The sequence below is a fragment of the Arachis stenosperma genome, chromosome 6, assembly GCF_014773155.1.
Source record: "Arachis stenosperma cultivar V10309 chromosome 6, arast.V10309.gnm1.PFL2, whole genome shotgun sequence".
In the NCBI taxonomy this organism is placed as follows: domain Eukaryota; kingdom Viridiplantae; phylum Streptophyta; class Magnoliopsida; order Fabales; family Fabaceae; genus Arachis; species Arachis stenosperma.
Genome location: NC_080382.1, coordinates 2,028,951 through 2,049,484, shown reverse-complemented (window position 1 = coordinate 2,049,484; position 20,534 = coordinate 2,028,951). Strand labels below are relative to the sequence as shown.

General features: G+C 36.6%; 2 protein-coding genes across 2 annotated transcripts; one reads left to right on the top strand and one right to left on the bottom strand.

Annotated features, from left to right (window-relative positions):
• Positions 1-286: 286 nt before the first annotated feature.
• Positions 287-4,677, bottom strand: LOC130936624 (serine/threonine-protein kinase ATG1a). Its single transcript, XM_057866719.1, has 13 exons — positions 4,102-4,677; positions 3,890-4,007; positions 3,731-3,789; positions 3,530-3,594; positions 2,946-3,039; positions 2,762-2,842; positions 2,546-2,657; positions 2,330-2,384; positions 1,998-2,251; positions 1,544-1,911; positions 1,103-1,391; positions 924-994; positions 287-817 (listed from the first exon to the last, which is right to left on the bottom strand). Exons 1-13 carry the CDS (start codon positions 4,345-4,347, stop codon positions 587-589), a joined length of 2,043 nt encoding a protein of 680 aa, XP_057722702.1. The 5' UTR covers positions 4,348-4,677; the 3' UTR covers positions 287-586.
• Positions 4,678-18,811: 14,134 nt separating this feature from the next.
• Positions 18,812-20,534, top strand: LOC130936009 (soluble inorganic pyrophosphatase 1-like). Its single transcript, XM_057865969.1, has 8 exons — positions 18,812-19,004; positions 19,127-19,247; positions 19,350-19,378; positions 19,476-19,541; positions 19,622-19,729; positions 19,866-19,931; positions 20,028-20,230; positions 20,320-20,534. The coding sequence occupies exons 2-8, from the start codon at positions 19,127-19,129 to the stop codon at positions 20,360-20,362; spliced, it is 636 nt and encodes a 211-aa protein (XP_057721952.1). The 5' UTR covers positions 18,812-19,004; the 3' UTR covers positions 20,363-20,534.

Sequence of the window (20,534 nt, the reverse complement as noted above, 5' to 3'; positions counted from 1 at the left end):
TCTATGAATCATTTGTCTTCTATTTCAAACTATTCGCGCATTGACTAAAAAAGGTAGCATGACTGTATATGATTATTATAAATAATTTAATATGATGTATTACATGACACTAATGAAAGTATCGCTGTTTTCACTAAAAATTACTTAGGTACTACGAATTTCTCCCGGTTTTGTGTGTACATTGCATATATTCCATGCATAAATGAACTAAGAACAGCCATTGTTTGAGGAAGGCGCTTTCTATATACAGATTCCAAAATCGTAGTAACCGCAATATAATTCCACCTTCTCAAAAGCAATTTGAATACATTGCACATGTAGTTGGTTCAGAACTGCATGTTAAAGACTATTTACAATTTCCACATTGAAAGAATTAAGAACATTTATATACACGGAATTAAGCAAATATCAAGGTCCCTCTACAACGCCATAGTAGGTCATATATTTCTCTATACACTTAACGTATCTGTCAAAAGTTTAGTAGGCCACAATAATAAGAAGTTAGCCTTGACGCCACCAACAATTGCTTCACTTTATCCACAAATAACAAGTGGCCATGTAAGGACTACTGTACATAGCTGGTTATTTACTCAGACAAAAGAATATGGGTTGCTTTGGGAGAAGACTCTGATGAAGATTTTTGATGGGATTGCAAGTTGTGAATATATTGTAGGATTCGCTTCTCGTTAGCAGCAGTAAGCAAAAATGGTGGGTTTAATGGAAGGTTCGTTGCTTCCCCCACAATAAAGGAAAGCAGAAGCATAGCTTTTGAATAAGATGCAGCTGCCCTACCTCTGTTCTCCATATATTCATCTACCTGGAAAAATGCCAAACACCCAAGTACTAGCATTTTCATTCATATACCCTTGAGGAAGACTAGGACTCAGAAAAAATTGATTAGTGCACATTGGAGATGTACTTACAGCACCACTTTTACCAACTAGGAGTGCTTCTTGGAATATGATCTCCATTGCATCTGGCATCTCAGCTTCTCCTGTAAATATATTTTCTAGTACTATGAGTATATAGGAAGATAATTCCTTAGATAATATGGAACTAATGGAAGGATTAGAATAATTCCTGAAATAAAAAGCAGTCCTACCATCCATATTTTGAATATGACGTGACAGTGTCTGAGCACTATCAACTGCAGCAATAAACCCCTCTTTTGCCCACATGTAGACTGACAAAGGATCACAGAAATTTATTTTCTTTTCCATGTTCTGTGATGAACCCACATCTCCATAGGAAGTTCTGGCTTCATTGGCCAAAGTGCTTGCAGGCAACACACCCTTATTCATCCAAGATTCACAAACTTCTAGAGCTTTCTTCCATATAGCCAAAACTACTAACTCAACTGCAAACGATTCCAGATACAATTTTGCGTTGTACTGCAAGATATGGACATCCAAAATTATTATATATTTTGAAAAGACAACAGAAAGAGCGGCAGAGTACATTATAACTATTTTCATTTTCAGGCATATTTCAAAACCAATAAAAACCATATCACAGTGTGATGTAGTGAACAAGACTAGCTCACCTTTTCACATGAAAGCTCCGCAAGGATCTGCACATACAGATGCAATAACTCTAGCCTGTTTGAGGAGCTTAGCGAGGAAGTTCCATGCATTTTATTACCTAAGACATCAAATGCACGGGATGCCGCTAATGCCACAGGTTCGCCACTTTTTGGATCTTCTAATTCACCAGCATGGCAATGGGATGGATCGTTTGTTTGCATTGGAACACCAGTTTCCATGTTAGTCCTCTTTGAAGAGCAAATAGAAACCTTGCAAGTGGAATTATCTTGCACAGATGCCTCAAAGTACTCAGAGAAAGCTTCCAATGATGCAAAATGATGATTGACTAGGACATAATCTTTTTCAATGGACTCCATTAAACGAGAAACTGAAAGGAAATTTAGGTTTGGAACGATAAATAACGGGCAGGAAGCAATGCAAAAAGAAGAATGCAATTTTCAGCATGTATTAGACCTTGAGGTTCTTTTGACAAATGAGAACAACCAAAAACAGGTGTCTCAACAGCCTGAATGCCAATTGTTTTCTTCCCAGTATTTCTTTGCAGTGCCAAAGTATCATTGAGAACTGAATTGACTACAACTGGATCATCTACTAATGACTCAACATGATGCCCAGAATGCAACTGAGACATGTCCGAAGTGGAGGTAACCAAGTGTTGAACCACGGATCTCTCCGATGGATGCAATAAAGACTGCTCAACATGCATCCTGTAAGTTATGAAATGTAAGACGTTAATATTAGTTATGACTTCGAAGGAAATGAGAAAGGAGGGAAGAAAATATCACCTGGGTTCCTGAAGGAAATTGTGATTGAAGAACTCCTTGAAAGTTAATCGCTCAACTGCATATTAAAATAAAAACTTTATGGAAGTTCTCCACATAAAATCTAACTGTCATGCAAAACATATGTATAATTATATTCAACCTCAGATTCATCATCTTTGTGCATCTGCAACATGATGCAGAAGATTTGACATACACAGAAGTACATGCCATTGATACCTGGGTTTCGACGTAAAAGGCCTTTGCAAAGAACCAAGCAATCAGAATGTAGCTCTTTTAAAGCCTCTTGGGGAAACTGCGGCTCAGTAGATGTCAAAATGTTTTGAAAAAGCTGCAATGCAAAAAATAAAAAATTGTCAGAGGAGAAAATAGGATCACAAGGAACTTCTATTTTTTGTTTTAATGAATTGAAGCAGAAGTAGCCTCTTCGAAAACCTGCAGTTGACTATTTCCATCAAATGGTGGCTTCCCAGTTACTAGTTGGAACAATATTGCCCCTACACTCCATAAATCAGCCTGCAATTACAATACAATTCTACTTTTTCATTCTTCATAAAAAAGAAAAAGGAATAACAAATATTTGCATGTACAATCCAATATTGGTTCTAACTTTCATCACCTTGGCATCATATTTTTTATTTTGAATTATCTCTGGAGCCATGTATAATGGTGAACCACACAGAGTGTCAGCCAAACCCTGGGGTGTAAGAGACCTAGTATAACAGCACATTAGGAAAAGGAGTAAAGAAAGTTTTAGTATTCTTGATTCCATCCAGTTGGAGTTAAAAACCATTGGAGAACCAAATATAGGAAAACAGTTTGAATGCTTGCCAGAGAGAGAGAGAGAGAGAGAGAGAGAGAGAGAGAGACAGAGGGGGGGGGGGGGGGGGGGGGGTGTTCCACAAGTAGAGAAGGTGCAGCATCAAGGATCAAACAATGTCATGGTATCATATCATAAATAATATTCACATTTAAACCATTAATATTTAAATGTCAAACAGTGTTGTTTATGGATAGTTTCCCCACTGGAAATGGCTGAGTGTCATGTAAATCTGCCATCAATCATTTATGAAGAAGCAAGACACAGCATCCTTTTTCAGAAAAACATTATTAGGTCATTCTAGCATAACAATAAGCCAGTGATAAGTATAAAATAATAATGGCATAAAGTTGTATTGTTTAACTCCAATGAAGCCATAGTACCTTGCAAAACCAAAATCTCCTATTTTCATGAGTGGTGTAGCTCCAGAAGTTGCCAATAATAAGTTCTGCATGTATGTTTAGGGAAAAACAAGTATCATCAGGGCATGAACCATTTACAATGTGAAAGCCATAGTATCTTAAAAGAACTTATCAGCTTTTTTTTGTAGGAATCTAACAAAATATACTTGGTCACTTAGATACCTGTGGTTTCAAATCTCTGTGAATGAGGTTCTTCTCTTGAAGAACCTGCAACCCCGCAGCTACAAGGGAAAAGCACATGGCAACACAACATGAGTGATGGACACAAACATGAAAAAGCTTGAAATTATGATAATAAAGGAAAAAGCCATAAGAGGTTACCCAATTGGATCATGAAGTGCCTGGCAGTGGCTTCAGAAACTTTGCCATGGCGATGAATGTAAGCTGCAAGGTCGCCACCACTACAATACTCCAACACAAGGTAAATCCTGTCCTTGGTCTATAATCAGAGTAAAAAACAGAAAAGGCAGCAACTTTGAGCATGAAAGAGTGAGTTGAATAAGCAGAATTGGGGTGCAGGGTGCCTCAGTTACCTGAATAGCTTCGAAGAGTCGAATGATGTTGGGATGATCGATTGTGCTGAGAATAGTAATCTCTTTAAACAGATTCTCACTCACTTTGGGGCTCAGCTGCTTCTTATCGATCTCCTTAACAGCCACCACCGTGCCGGATTTTCGGTGCCTTGAACGCCACACTACCGCGAAGGAACCCGACCCGATTTTAGGTCCAAGTATGTAATCTCCGATCACCCGGGTCCCTCCTCCTCCTCCGAAATCCATAACCCAATCGGAATTCCTATGAAAGAGAGCAAAGGAGAATCAGAAAACCTACGGAGCCATATGACGTGGTGTGTTTGGCGTGCTGCCTGTGTGTAACTAACTAACTAACTCAGTGAAAGAGCGGAACGGAATTGAATTCAATACGATTGGATTGTTGGGATGGATTGATGATATTTGGAAGGGAATCTAAGGAAAGATTGTGTTTTTCTTTTCCTTTTTTTTTTTTGTGCGGAAACGAAGCCGAGAACAGCACAACAGGGCAACTGGCAAGTCACTCAAACTCACGGAAGTTGCTGAGTGGACCAACTACAACTTATCTGCGGAGATGACTTGGAAGAAACCTGCAAATTATAAAATAGGAACACCGAACACACACACTACACTCTAGTCATTATGCCTAATTAAAAAAACACTACTAATTTAATTTTAATGCGAATCTCACTTTATAACTCTATTCGTTTATTTTAATTTAGAATATCCACGTCAATAATAAATATAAAATCGCCAACTTGATTTTTTTTTATCAATTTTACATTAAACAATTTTATTTTTATTGTACTTTAAATCTCTAACCACCTATCTTATAAGATTAAATAATTTTTTAAAATATAAATATGACAAATTCATTATTCAGACATACTGCACATACAAATTTTTTTGACATACAAATTTATACAAGTTGATCTAAACCCAACAAAAATAATCTTTAGCTTAGATTGCATGTAAATACGGGCTTCTCCAACTCTTGAATAGTGCAAAATCATTATGACAAACGGTTAATTTTCCTCAATCAAAATCGCAACACTCAAAATTCAAACAAGGATCAAAATCACTCAAAAATCTCTGAAATTTGTCGCGAAAAGTAAAGGAGATTTCGAAGTTGAATTCGAAAAAAATTATGAGAAATGAAATAAGAATATGAAGAAGAAGAAGCAGCAAAATATGAGGAGGAAGAAGAAGAATTTTAAATTATGCAAAACTTATTAGTACAAAAACACCGAAAATTCTTAAACAATACACATAAATATCTTAGTTTTACACCGAAATTGGCCGTCAATACACAAAAATATTTCCTTTAATGCTGCATTTTTTTAGTAAACTACCATTTCAACCTACGAAAGTTGAAAACGCTAACAGATCTACCCATTAAAAAAAAAGAAACTACCATTTGTACCCATAAAACATGGGTTCCAAACAACAAAATTACCCAAACACTAAAAAATTACATAAAAATCCCAAATTACCCTTATCATCATCCGCATCATCTTTTTCTTCTCCACTAACCACTCGATCATCCTCATCTGCTCATCACCTTACCACCACCACCACCACCACTAACCCCATCCTCTATCTCTCACCAATAATCAATTGATGTTCAAACAATCCTAGCAGCAATCTTTTCAGTCACGAGCCACCTCTTCTCTTCCGTGACAAATGTCACGGCCTCTGTTTTTGTTCCTGCAGCTTCTAGCGTCAGCGACCACCGCTGTCGTCCTCCTTCCGCCGTGGCCACCCCTCATTCTCTCCTTCCCTGTCTCGCCCTCGCCGACTAGAGGACCTTCGCACCAACCCCTGCTTCGCCGCCTCCAGCAACCCTAGAGCCGCAGTTCCTCGCCTTTCCTCTCTTCACCGCCAACTACCCTCACCTACCGTGGCTACCTTCTCCTCATCACTGAACCAATGTCGCCGACGGGCCACCATGCCAGCCGCCACCACCGTGGTCCTCTTTGCGAACCAAAACTGTGGCGAGCTCTCTCTCTTTCTGTCTCTTTCGCCATCTGTTTTAAACCAATGAACCCTAATTCATTTCTCCTTCTCCTCTTCTTCCCTTTCTTCTTTCCTCTTCAAGAACCAGAGACCTCCGAACCACCATCACAGCCCTGCCATCATCGCCTTTCGCACTTCCAGCCGCCAAACCGCTGCGAACCACCGTCGTCTCCACCATCTGCGACGAACCCGAGCCACCCTCACTGTCCCAGTCGTTCTTTCTCTTGGTCCAGACCACCGCCAACAAGCCACTCACCAGTCTCGCACCTCCTCCACTGAACCCCTTACTCAGCCTCTGTTCTCACTCTCTCTTCTACTCCAACGAGATGTCGGCAATGTCACAATTATCATCAGCTTCTCAGCCGCTGAACCTTCAAGGCAACTGCCGTAGCTAGCGTCTCTCTCGCTGAAACAGAGCTGAAACAAAACAAGCTTACCCCTGCCTCTCAGAGTTTGGCTCAGGTGAGGATTGCTCAATGCGTTCAATTTTTCACATGGCCTGTTTGAGTTTGGCAATTAATTTGTTGCATGGGCATTAGGTGGTAGCACTCTGTTTTGAGTTTAATGAAAAGTTAAAAATGATAATATAAGGGTAATTTGAAAATTTTATGTGATTTTTTAGTGTTTGGATAATTTTTGGAACCCATGTTTTATGGGTACAAATTATAATTTCTTTTTTTTATGGGTAAATCTCGTTTTCAACTTTCGTGGGTAGAAATAGTAGTTTACTCTTTTTTTTTCTTCTTATTTTTCTTATTTCTTTCTTTCTTTTAGTTAAATGAATGTAAGTTCATCCTCTTCCAATTAATTTTGCAGCATTATGTGTTTCTTCTTCTTATTTGTTTGATTTTTTTATTTTTATTCTTGTTAAAAGAGTAAAACAACAAGAAACTTGAGAAGGTAAAACAAGAAGAAGATGATTAAGAAAAAAAAAGAAGCTGGTGATGATGATGAAAAAAAGAAGAAGAAGAATGAAGCAGCAAAAGATTAGGAGGAAGAAGAGGAAGAGTTTTGAATTATGCAGAACTTATCAGTACACACACTCCAAAAATACTTAAACAATACACATAAATATCTTATTTTTACACCGAAATTAGTTGCAAATTATACACAAAAATATTTCCTTTAATACTGTAGTTTTTTCTTCTTCTTTTTTTTATTTCTTTCTTTTTTTTAGTTGAATGAATGTAGGTTCATCCTTTTCAAAATAATTTTGTAGAATTATGTGTTTTTTCTTCTTTTTTGTTTGATTTTTTTTATTTTTATTCATGTTAAGAGAGTAAAATAAGAAGAATCTTGACAAGGTAAAACAAGCAGAAAAAATTGAATAAGAGAAAAAAAGAAAATGATAATTAATGATGATGATGATGAAAAAGAAGAAGAAGAGCAGTAGAAGATGAGGAGGAGGGAGAAGAAGAGTTTTGAATTATACAGAACTTATTAGTATACATACACCGAAAATTCTTAAACAATACACATAAATATCTTAGTTTTACACTGAAATTTACTGCAAATACACAAAAATATTTTCTTTAATGCAGAACTCCTACATTACATTCAATTCAAATCATTAATGATAAACAACAATTTTTACAAACAAAAATATCATTATTCATCTACAGAATCATAAACTACTAACGAAGTAATGAAAACATTAATTAGAATTGAACCACACCTCAACTACTTGATTGAATTCAAAATAATAATCCACTTCGCTCTGGTTCAATCGACAATCTAAACTTGAATAATTAATCATCTTCAACAACGAGATAATTGTTCAAAACTGATTTCAGAACTTGATTTCAAAAACATAAACAACGAAGAAAAGCACGAAAAATGAAGAAAGAGAACGCAGAGAACAAACGAAGAGAAACAAAGAAAACACAGAGATGGAAGAGAACATAGATCGAAAATGCTGAAAAAATTCGAAAACAGAAACGAAATCTTTTCAAAAAAGGCAGTTATATATTTGTGCACTGATTGGAAGGTTGGTAAGATAGTGGCGCGTGATTTGAATTAGGTTAAAGAGACTTGTATGGATTTGTATCGAAAAATGACTTGTATGTGGAGAATATTTCTTCATTATTGGGAGAGAAAAAAAACAATTTCTCCTCTCCTAAAAGGTGGGAATTTTTTTAAATAAATAAAATAAATATTTTATTTTCTAAAATAAATAATTTGTAATATTTTTACTAAAATACATCGGATCTCTTATTTCATTTATAGTGTAAATGAAATAATACTACACGTATCTTTTTTACACTATAAACAAGATAAGGCCACAAAACATTGATGGGCGTATTTTGTTTACAATGTAAACAAGATACATGTATTTAGTTTACACTATAAACGAGATATATGAAGAATTATAACGTTTACAGTATAAACGATATACGTTACGACAAATTTTCAGCACCTATAAAAGGATGTGCTACCCTTTGTATTCTCCACAAACATTTCACTATTTCTTTTCTACCTTTTTCTTCCAAAAATAAGCTAAAATGTCTAGTAGTAGTGGATATTTTGTTATAAGTATGTATCCTAATTTTCATATGAGAAATAGTGATAATGGGGTGATATTTGAGTGTGAGAATCCCATTATTTTGCGTACCCGGTGAGTAAGTTTTTTGTCTGAACTGAAGAGTTTGATATTGAGTAGCATCGGTGGTAGCAGGAGAAAAGAGATCATAAGGATGGGGTATAAGTTGCTAACACCGATGAGAAACGGAATTTTTTGGTTTTGTCTGTTTTGCCTCCATGGCGACAAGCATGCGCACCTGATGTTTGACATCCATATGGAATAATCATGGTGAAACAAGTGATGGAACTTTTTACAGAGGTTGGTGATACGGGTGGCGGTGGATCTAGGCAGTCAAATTTCGTACAGGATGATCCACCTCTCGCACCACCACTGCTACACGTTGCTCGTCCAGTGAAAGACATGGACGTTGACGGTGAGGATTCAAATGAGGAGTATGTTGCGGATAACAACGAGAGCAGTTCTTCTGAAGATGATGACGAGGAAGATTTTGTACTGGAGACCCGGGTCAAGCCATCACGTCGGTATCTTCTGCCTGCCCCGAACCCAATTCCGGCCTTGTCATCTATACCCAGTCACCTATCATACATTGGATTTGGATGCAGTGCAAGAGAAAAATCTATTTTCCAACACCCGTAAAAACGATTACAACTTAGACGGTGGTGTGGAGTTTCGGGTTGGCCACAAATTCAAAGCTGAGATGCAGTATTGCAAGGCGTGAAAAATTACAGCATTCACAGAAGTGCTGAGTACCAAGTTGCGGAGTTGGATCGATTAAAGTACTATGTGTATTGCCAACAATCTGAAGCAGGCTGCCCTTGGCGTCTCTGTGTTGCTCTTCGACAGAATCTCAGATATTGATAAGTTCAAATTTAACTGTGTTATATATTCTCAGTTATCATTGTTATGCTTGTTGTACATCTCAACCACAGTTGTTCTATTTCTTTAGGGAGGTGTGTAGAGTTGAATGAGTGCACACGTGTTTAGCACCCACCATGTCTCAGCACCACCGATAGTTGGACATCAGTCTCATCTGTCGTGTCGTCCTCCCTTTGATACAATCCTCGTCATCCATTAGCATCTCTATCCTACAAGGTGCAGTTAGGCAAAGCTATCACTTCAAACCCTCGTACAAAAAAGTCTGAATGACGAAGCAAAAGGCAATTGCGCAGATATACAGTGATTGGGAGGAGTCATACAATAAGGTGTCGAGGCTGTTGCAAGCACTGCAAAGTCAATGTTGTACCGTACTATAAGGGACACCTTTTGGTGCGTGATTGTAGCATGTTTGATAATGTATTTTGGACCTTTCTTGCCTGTATGGAGACTTTCAAGCATTGCAAGTCGTTCATATTCGTCGTTGGCATGTATCTGTATGACAAATATAGTGGTGTTTTACTTATTGCAGTGACACAAGATGGTAACAACAAAAAACACTCCCAATTAACATTCACATCAGAAATTAACTTACATAAAAATATTTACTTAATTAATTAATAATTTTATTAGTACACATGTACTTAATAAATTACTTAATTTAAATAAAAAATCATAATAAATAATTAATAACCAAGATACTACACAACTAATTAATTAATACCTAAATTAATAAATAAGTAGAAATAAATTTGATAAATGTGTATAAACATTTATTTAATAAACTAACTTAAATAAAAATATTTACTTAACTAATTAATAACCTTATTAGTAACATGTACTTAACAAATAACTTAGTTTAAATTAAAAAGTCATACTAAATAATTAATAACTAAAATACCACACATCTAGTAAATTAATAACTAAAATAATAAATAAGTACTTCGATAAATCAGTAGAAACACTTACTTAGTAAATTAATAAACATAAAGTTAATTAATAACTAAACTAATAAATATCAAGTTAATAAATAAACTTAAAATAATGACATTTAATAATTTAATTACTCAATATCTACCTAATAACTTACTGTAAATAAAAACAAAATAAATAACATTTACTTACAAACTTAATTTAACTAATACCTAAAAGTAAACCCTATAAGTTCTTTCTAACAATACATTCATCCAACTAACATATATTGTACACTAATTTTATAAAAATATCTTAACTATAGCTTCACTCACATATATGCTCGAACATAAATACAAAGACAACAACACTAACCTTAAAATTAGCTGCTCCTGCGATGTGCCATGTTGCATTCAAATAGTTGATGTCCAGTCATGTGCATATGCGCACGCGTCATGCTCACCTAATAAGTTGATAATATGGTTAGAAGAGGGTAGAAGTTGGAGAAAATTTGAAGAAATGGGTGAAAAACAACTCTAAATGGCCCTGTAAACGAATTGTAAGTACAGGCCGCATTTAGTTTTATCTCGTTTACAATGTAAATGAAATAAGATTACACATATCTGTAAACGAAATAAGACCCTTACACAACACATGTATAAACGTAATATGACCACGCCGTTTTATGCTTTATCTCGTTTATACTATAAACAAAGTAAGAGATAAAGTGTAATTTTGTAAAATTATTATAAATTACATATTTTAGTAAATAAAATATTTATTTTATTTATTTAAAAAAATTCTAAAAGATGGACATTATATATTTCATAGGAAGTATTAGACATTTAGATAGTAAAGACTATAGTACTATATAAAGCTAGTAAGATAAATAATAAATAAAAGTATTTACTACTTTCTATAATTTTAAATAATTAATTCAATTTTTAAAGTATAAAATGAATTAAACTTATTATTTAGTTTTAAATTTGGATTAGATTAAATTAATTTTAAAAATTAAATCTAAAATCTAATTAAGTTTAAACTGTTTGAATGGAATAAAATCACCTTCAAATCATTAATTTAACATTTCATTCATTATAAATTCTATTAGATGCTTTATTTATTGGCCTTTTTATTAAATATGCTACTCTTTACGAAATTTATTATCAAAATATGATTTTTTTGTAATTAATTAATCAAACAAATTATATAAATAAATTATTTGAAAATCAAATTTATACAAATACAATTTTTAAAAACAGGTTATATTTTTATTCTAAACCAATTCCCCTACCACGATTTACAAATTACATATAATCTGTTATAGGGTATCGCGGATTACAGCCAAAACGCACTAAATCGTAATTTGCTGCACCCTATCGTAAATTATGAATGAAAATTGCAAGGCATACACCGCTATATCCTGTAGCGGATTACATATAATTTGTAAACTGAGGTAGGATATAACAGTTTACATAGAATTAGTTTATAACACGAATGTAACATATTTTTAAAGTTGTATTTGCGTAAATTTGATCTCCAAATGATTTATTTATATAAATTGACCTAGTTACTCAAATGACAAATGTTATTTCTTTTGTCACAATGACAATTGATTCGCTATTTCATTTTAGTTAAGTTTTTTTACTTAAATAAAATAAACACCTTCCAAAATTACTTGATTCCCCTAGAGTAATTTTCGAAATGTGAATTTCCTATTTCTAATAATATATAAATCGTCCCAAGACCTTATGGTTTATATAATATGTTAACCACCACACCCATAAATCGTCCCAAGGTAGCCAGCTTTACAATTTGTGTGTAAATGTCCCAGGGTGGAAGGATGTACGTGTTTCAAGGCAAAGATACAGTGGACTGGCACAATTTATGTGTAAAAGCTAACCCTCAAGAGTCTGGCGCGATTTACCCCCAACTTAGCAAACTCTCAAGACCCAACTATGATTTACCTTCAATTTGATAAAGCTTAAGACCCCAGGACCATTTACGAAGACCATGAGTCTATAAATACACGAAGATTGTGTATATGGCTCAAATGTGAAGTTTATTGAGTTTAAGAGAGATGGATGAGAGTGTGTTTTTGCTAGTTTATCATCGAGAAAAAATTAATAAAAATACAAGTGAGGGTGTTACATTCTTTAATAAAAAGCATACCAGTGTGTTTGTAAATTTGTCAACGAGTTTGATGGATTTACAGAATAGCATATTACAGAAGTTAGGAAAGTGCAGCAAAAAATATGTAAAGCAAGTGTTTTTTCATATTCCTATCTCATTGAGGCAAGGTTATGTTAAGTTTCGAAAGTATGATAAGCTTGGCAATGACGACATGCGAGTTATATTTCACAGTCAAGCAAGATTTTCAGATTTTGGTGCTATGGAGTTATTTTCGAGAATGGTTGATATAGAGGGTAGTTTTGGTGGATCTGCTCCAAATCCACCAATTGGCATGGTAGAAAGGAGTTCTAGCACCATTCCAACAGGTCAACAGGTTACTGCCTATGTCCATCGTTTGTAATAGATTTGCCCGTTCAGGCAGATAATGCAAATGACTTGGGGATGTGCATACCTTTGGAGAGCTTGCAGCTGCAATGAGAGCAGCACCTATATTGGATGGTGCACTGGCATTCATGGAGGTCAGAGTTAGAGTTCCACTTGCAAAGGCTATAGGCGATGATGGTTCGGATTCGGAACCACCCATTATTGGTGATAACAGCAATGGCGAGAAAGACACAACACGTGTCGGTAGAGCACAAGCCCAATCAAACTCTTAGACACAACAGTACCCTTCACAGTTCTCTAATTTGGATCTTGAGGCAATGAATCAATCTACATTTCCAGACCACAAGCTCCCTACTATTCACAGAGATGGGCCTGGTATGCTTGGCACAGACGAGTTTCAAATTGGTCAGCAGTTCAAAAGCAAAGAAGAAGCTGTACTGACAGTGAAGAGTTATAATATTCGTCGTGATATTGAGTATAAAGTGTTTGAGTCTGATTAATTGAAGTATCGTAGAAAGTGTGTGCAGTTCGGGAATGGATGTAATTGGCTGATATGCGTGACTATGTGGCAGAAGAAAGGCTACTAGGAAGTTAGAAAGTACAATGGGTCGCAAACAATATCTTGCAACAGAGATATCCACTGATCACAGACAGCTCGATTATCATGTCATCTGTGAGTCAATTCTATTGTTGGTCATGGCGGATGCATCAATCTCCGTTAAAGTATTGCAGAATGCAGTCTCATCAAAATTTGGTTCCAAGCCCAGTTACAAGAAGGTGTGGATGGCTAAGCAGAAGGCGATTGCACAGATATATGGAGATTGGGAGGAGTCTTACAACCTGATTCCAAGGTGGATCGTGAAGGTTCAGATATATATGCCTCGCACTATAGCAATGTTGCGCACTTCACATGTTAGGGCAGGTAACACAGTCGATGGAACGAGGGTTTTTTTTTTATCGATTGTTTTTTACATTTCCTCCATGTGATGAGGCCTTCAAGTATTACAAGCCACTGATATCTACTGATGGTACTCATTTATATGGCAAGTATGGAGGTACTTTACTAATGGCAATTGCACAAGTTGAAAACTAAAACATTCTCCTTGTTGAATTTGGGTTAGTCGAGGGCGAGAATACGGATTCGTGAAAGTTTTTCCTGAGTCATCTTCGTTAGCATGTGACTATTGAGCCCGGAATTCTAGTGATCTCTGACCACCACAACGCAATCAAGGCTGCATTGGTTGCCAAATATGGTGGGTGGCTTCCACCTACGACATATCGTGCATTCTGTGCAAGATATATTGCTGCTAATTTTGCACTAAACTTCAAGTCTATGGATGCTCAAAAAATCCTCGTGAATGCAGCATATGCGAAGACTGAACATGAGCATCAATATTACATGTATATCCTGAGGCAAGAAGACCCAACAATGGTTGATTGGTACAACAGGATTTGGTTAGAGTTCTGGACTCAATATTGGGATGGCGGCCACTGATACGAGCATATGACAACAAGCATCTCTGAGTGTATTAACGATGTTCTAAAGGGAACACGTAACCTACTAGTGGGTTCACTTGTTAAGCAACATATGGGTATTTGGCCGAGCTCTATGTCACAAAAGGAAAGGAAGCAGAGTCGCAGCTTGGGTCTAGGCAAGAATTTTGTTAGACACTTGTGAAGGCATTTGAGAAGAATCTACATGCCTCAAGAAACATACGGGTTGATCTATATGACATAGAAAACTTTGAGTTTGTTGTTGAAGAGCTTGCACCGACAGGGGAAAGAATTGCTTTGAGTAATTGTCAATTTTGCATGCGATCGTGGAATTTTCAAGCCCTCCATTATCCATGTCGTCATGTTCTTGCAACATGTTCATATTGCAGGCTAGCTAGATTAGAGGAGTTATGTTGATGACGTGTATCGCCTCAGCACCTTGTTCAATGTTTATAAAATGGGTTTCTCTCCACCGATGCATGATGACTTGCTACCCATATATAAGGGTCCTCAGGTGATCCCCGATCCCAGCATGATGCGAATTGCTATTGGTCATCCTCAGACCACAAGGATCAGAAATAGTATGGATGAGACTGATCATGATTGCCCAAAGAGATGTGGAATGTGTAGGCTTTCGGGTCATACTAGAAGCCTAGGTGCTTCTGGTTCTCAAGTAGAGAGCAACGCATAGCCGTTAGTGATCTAGCTGTTAGCTAATTTTATTTGTTGTTTATCTTTTTTCGTTAGGTTTTTATGTTCGCTTTAAGTTTACCATAATTTTGAATTTAGTGATGCATGACTTGTGTTTCTTAGTAGCCGTGTTTTGGACGAAGTGTTGTATCTTATCTATGGTCAGTAAATTTAACTAATGCAAAGTTATATTTTACTTGTTTTCCTTATTAAATCAGATAATACAATAACATATCAAAAGAAACTACCATCATATGTAAAGACTCCAAAATATATGTGTTACAAACACAATGTACCATAATAGCTAGAAGATACATTAACATAGCGATAGATAAACTACAAAATAACCCCGACATATATAAACCTAATAACTAACGCATATGTGACCCAGTGCCACACTTGGCTGGCTTAATGACACGCTTCTTCCTCTAGGTGATCGGTACGAGCGAATCTGGTGGCTAGACCACAGGTGCTGAAACCTATTTCGGCTGATCGGTAGGTGAGAGTTGTGTATGTCCACCAAAGGCAGATGCAGAAGTACCACCCAACAAAAATGGACCTTCCTAGTAACCAGTCAGCACTTCATTCAGGTCCATGTTAACATCCATTGCACCTCCTTCAAATTGTGGCCTATAATCACTACCTGGGCTGACAAATTGGGTAATTTCGGAAAAAAATCACTGCCCATACCAAAGACTTGCTCCATCTGCCTCGAGCTACTGAAGTCCAAAAATAGGGTTGATGCCTCAACATGGGAACCTCCATCCCCACCCTTAGCACCTCCACCAAATGCAAAACCCTTAACCCCTCCACCCCCACCTTCGGCACCACCACCAAATGCAGAACCCCCAGCCCCTCCTCATCTAGAACCTCTAGAACCACCAGCTCCTCTCCACCCAGTGCCACCCCTACCCCCTCTCCAATCGGAGCCACTTGCACCTCCTCTCCAACCAGAGCTACCACCACCCCAACCGGACCCACCTCTACCGTGTTTCCAACCTCCTCGATGACCTTGACTTCTAGCACCCCCACCCCTGTTACCTCCATCATCATCATCAATGTCCTGTTCCTCATCCAACCCCAACACATCATTGAATCCTACTGCTGACGCGCTCACGAGTTTCCCTACACCTGTTGTTTGGCATATTTGGTCCCTGTTGTCTTGCTGGTGCAGCAATATGATCCCAAACAAGAGCATCTGCAGGAACCCATCCCTGGCGAGAATCTACAAGTAATCGATCATGTGAAAGGAACCTACGGGCTACCATAAACCACCAATTAAGATACTCAGCCGAAGGCCGAGGGTCTAGCACCAACTGAAATCCAAGCACACCTGATGTCTCTGGTCCCAATACTGATGTCATGTGGCGAATACTTTGGCAAACTATCGGGTAGGCCCACGACCATCCTTCAACAACAGGAAGTCAATGTTGATTACTAGTTCAGGGATGTGTTGAACTCCCCTGAGCTGAGATAAAACCTTATCAACCTGATGCCACTCAATTAACGCAAAGTATATCAACGCAGTAGTCGACTTCTATAATAGTGTGTGATCAGGCCTGAGGATATCAAGATGGACTACTTGGATAACCTCAAGACCGCTGTACAGTATTCAAATGAACTGCAACATGAAAATTAGTCAAAATTAACAAAATTATAAATATATACATGCAAGTATTATGTGATAAACCAAAACAATTATCAAGTATAATTGAAAGCGATTAATGGAAGCTTATACTTGCATCATCTACACTCAACCTGTCTAGCTTGTGTTGAGTAGTGATGACCCAAGGACCCTTCTCGTCTGACGATGGCAGGTACCTACCCCACCTAGAAGATCCATAATGATAAGCATTAAACTTAGAAATAAGGTTTATGACTACTACACTGTAAACATCATCCATGAAAAGTACTCACCTCGATGCAATCAGCTATAGTATGGTGTCAAATCCTCTGGGCTAAACGTGGGAAAATGCCAAAAAATCAAAGATTCCAGCAATGCAGTGGTCTAGCTAGGTTCGTAACATTCCAATTAGCTACTCTGCAAAGACACCTGTACAACCAAGACAAAGTAGCCGAACCCCAGCTATACTTGCCGAGCCTGTCGAGGTCCGCAACATACGAAAGCCACCGTAAATGAATCCTAGCACCAGACTTGTTCCCGAAAAGTATCGTGGACAACAACATCATAATATAACTACGCACGTAAATCTGTACCATTGCCTTCGATGCATTGGTGAGCAAGACTTTGAACTTGTTCTAGAACCAGGAAAAAGAAACTATGAACTCATCGATAAAATCATATGGTGGAAGTTCACCGAACAACTCTCCAAACCACACCCAAGCAGGCTTCTCGCCCTTCATCAACTACCCGAAGTCGCTGAGATATTCACTAACTGCATGTTCATCAATAGGGGGACCAAATTGGTATGCTACATCCTGTAGAGTTATTGTATACTCTCCAAACGGCATATGAAACGTATAGGTCTCAAGATGCCATTGCTCCACAAATGCACTGATCAGCGGCTCATCAAGGTTAAACCAATAATCATTCAGCCTTGTAACATATAGTAAACTAGCACGATCTAAATAGGACATTACACGGTCATGCATTATCATCTTCTATTGCCACGGACACTCCTAACATATCGACTTGGCTGATAAAACAGAAATATTAAGGCCACAATTATGGGGTCATTATACACAAAAAAATATTTAATTCAAAGTAAAATAACGAGGTTCTATATAGTGAAAATGGAGGTTTCTCGTGTGCAACGTTAATCGCTGCAACGTCTTCAGCTTCTAAGTTGAGGTAAATCGTGGCTGGATGTTGAAGGTGTGCGTTTTGAACATAAATCGTGGTTGGGTGCTGAGGATTAGCTATTGCACATAAATCGTGTCAACTCCTGTGCTTTTGCCTCAAAACACGTAAATCCTCTTATCTTAGGAAGATTTATACACAACTTGGTAAAGCTGGCCACTCTGGGACGAGAAGCTATTTATGTGTAAATCGTCCTAGGATATGGTGGTTAACATATTATATAAACCACAAGACCTATGAACAATTTATATATTATTAGGAATAGGGGATTCACGTTTCAAAAATTGCTTTAGGAGAATCAAATAATTTTAGGTGTTTATTTTATTTAAGTAAAAAAGCCTTTTAGTTATGATTGTTTAGAGTAATAAAAATTCTTGGAGGCCAGTATTTTTTATTAATTTTGGTCAATATTTAGCTAGTACAAATATCAAATTATCTTTAACAAATAAATTTTACGAATTTTTGTTTGTAAATTTTGATAAATATAAATATAAATTATGTTGACTTTAATGTGCAAATTCGAATTAATATAAGTACAAATTATATATTTTATGTATGCAAATATATGTGTAATTTTTTGCTATTTAAATACTTATCCAAAATAATAATATTTGCTGGTCATGGATATAATATTATCTAGCAATTAGTTTTAATTAAAAAAATTATATTTTAGTAATAAGTTTCAAAAAAGATGGTACGTGGATATTAAAAAAAAAAACTATTTATTTTACTAAAACAAATGTAATAAAATGAGGGTTATTATAGTTAAAAAAAAGGGGGAAAAGGCATGGACGTAAATAAGAAGTTTGAAATATCTACAAAACAAGTGTTGTAGTGAGCTTACATGTCTCGTCATGAAAGAGGCGAGGTATGCTCTCATGGCATTGACCACTTCTTCCTCCTTCTCTTCACCTCCCTATATAAATACATCGTCCTTCATATTTGCTTGGATCTGATCCCTCTTCTTCTTCTTCTTATTCTTCTTCTTCAAACTCTTTAATCTCTTCAATTCCTTCATAATATCATCGTCAACCTAATAAGGTACCTACGTGTTTTGTTTCCATTCTTATTTGTTTTCTGCATTACATCAAATACCATGCATGCATTGTCATCCACATACACATATACATGGTTTTTGATTTTTGTTTGGTCATTGTTGAAAGATGAGTAAAAAGGATGAAGAATCCAAAGATAACCGCCAGGCACCAAAGTTGAATGAAAGGATCCTTTCATCACTGTCAAGGAGATCAGTAGCTGCACATCCTTGGCATGATCTTGATATTGGTAACTGCAAATTAAACTTTTTTTTTTTCTTGATATCTTGCCATTCAATTTACGTACACTGCAAGGTTAAAATCATTTTCTTCTTCATTTTTCTATATGCAGGACCTGATGCTCCCAAAATTTTCAACTGTGTAAGTTTTTACCTTCTTGTGTCTGCAATAGCTTTGTCTTCTCCTAATGCAGCGATTTTCTTGTTCGATTGATGGTTGTTTTTTTCTTTTTGTGCAGGTTGTGGAAATCACCAAGGGAAGCAAGGTGAAGTATGAACTGGATAAAAAGACCGGAATGATTAAGGTGTGAACTCTGAAGAGAATTTCTTTTCTTTGATATTCTTGTTATTTAATTAATTAATTGTGTAAATGAATAATGGTCAGGTTGATCGGATTTTGTATTCATCGGTTGTGTATCCTCATAACTATGGTTTCATTCCTCGCACACTCTGTGATGACAATGATCCCCTTGATGTCTTGGTCCTCATGCAGGTAAACGAATGTTACTTCGTTCTTTTTAGGACCAAGTTTTTTATTACATGAGTTAATAATCACAACACTAAAATTGACCTCAAATCAAGAGTGACTGAATGAATTGAGTGATTTGTGAATGAATGAATGCATATAGGAGCCAGTTCTTCCTGGTTGTTTCTTGAGAGCCAGGGCCATTGGACTGATGCCTATGATCGACCAGGTACCTACCTACCTACCTATTTATGTATGTTATTTTCAGGTGGAATAGAATAAAGAATGGCATTTATTGATGAGAAAATTGAAAATGAATGTGTAGGGAGAGAAGGATGACAAGATAATTGCAGTATGCGCAGATGATCCAGAGTATAAGCACTACACTGACTTCAAAGAACTTCCGCCTCATCGTCTCACTGAGATCAAACGCTTCTTTGAAGATTACAAGAAGAATGAGAACAAGGAGGTTGCTGTCAATGAGTTCTTGCCTGCAGCCACTGCTTTTGAAGCCGTCCAGTCCTCAATGTTTGTATTTCTCTTTCTTAATCTATCATAATCATAATCAGATCTTGTTAGCTATGTGTATATCTGAATTGCATTTGCATGAAATGCAGGGACCTTTATGGAGAGTATATTATGCAATCCCTGGGGCGATAGGCAAGAATGCTGTTTTCCAATTGAATTCCATCCATCCATCAGAAATAAGCCGCACTTTTCTACTATGTTTTGATTTTTTCGTATCTCTACACCTTTTATACTTTTTTGTATTTAGTGGATACTATACCACTTGTTTCGGTATATTAAGACATCCTTAATGTGTAATGCTTCT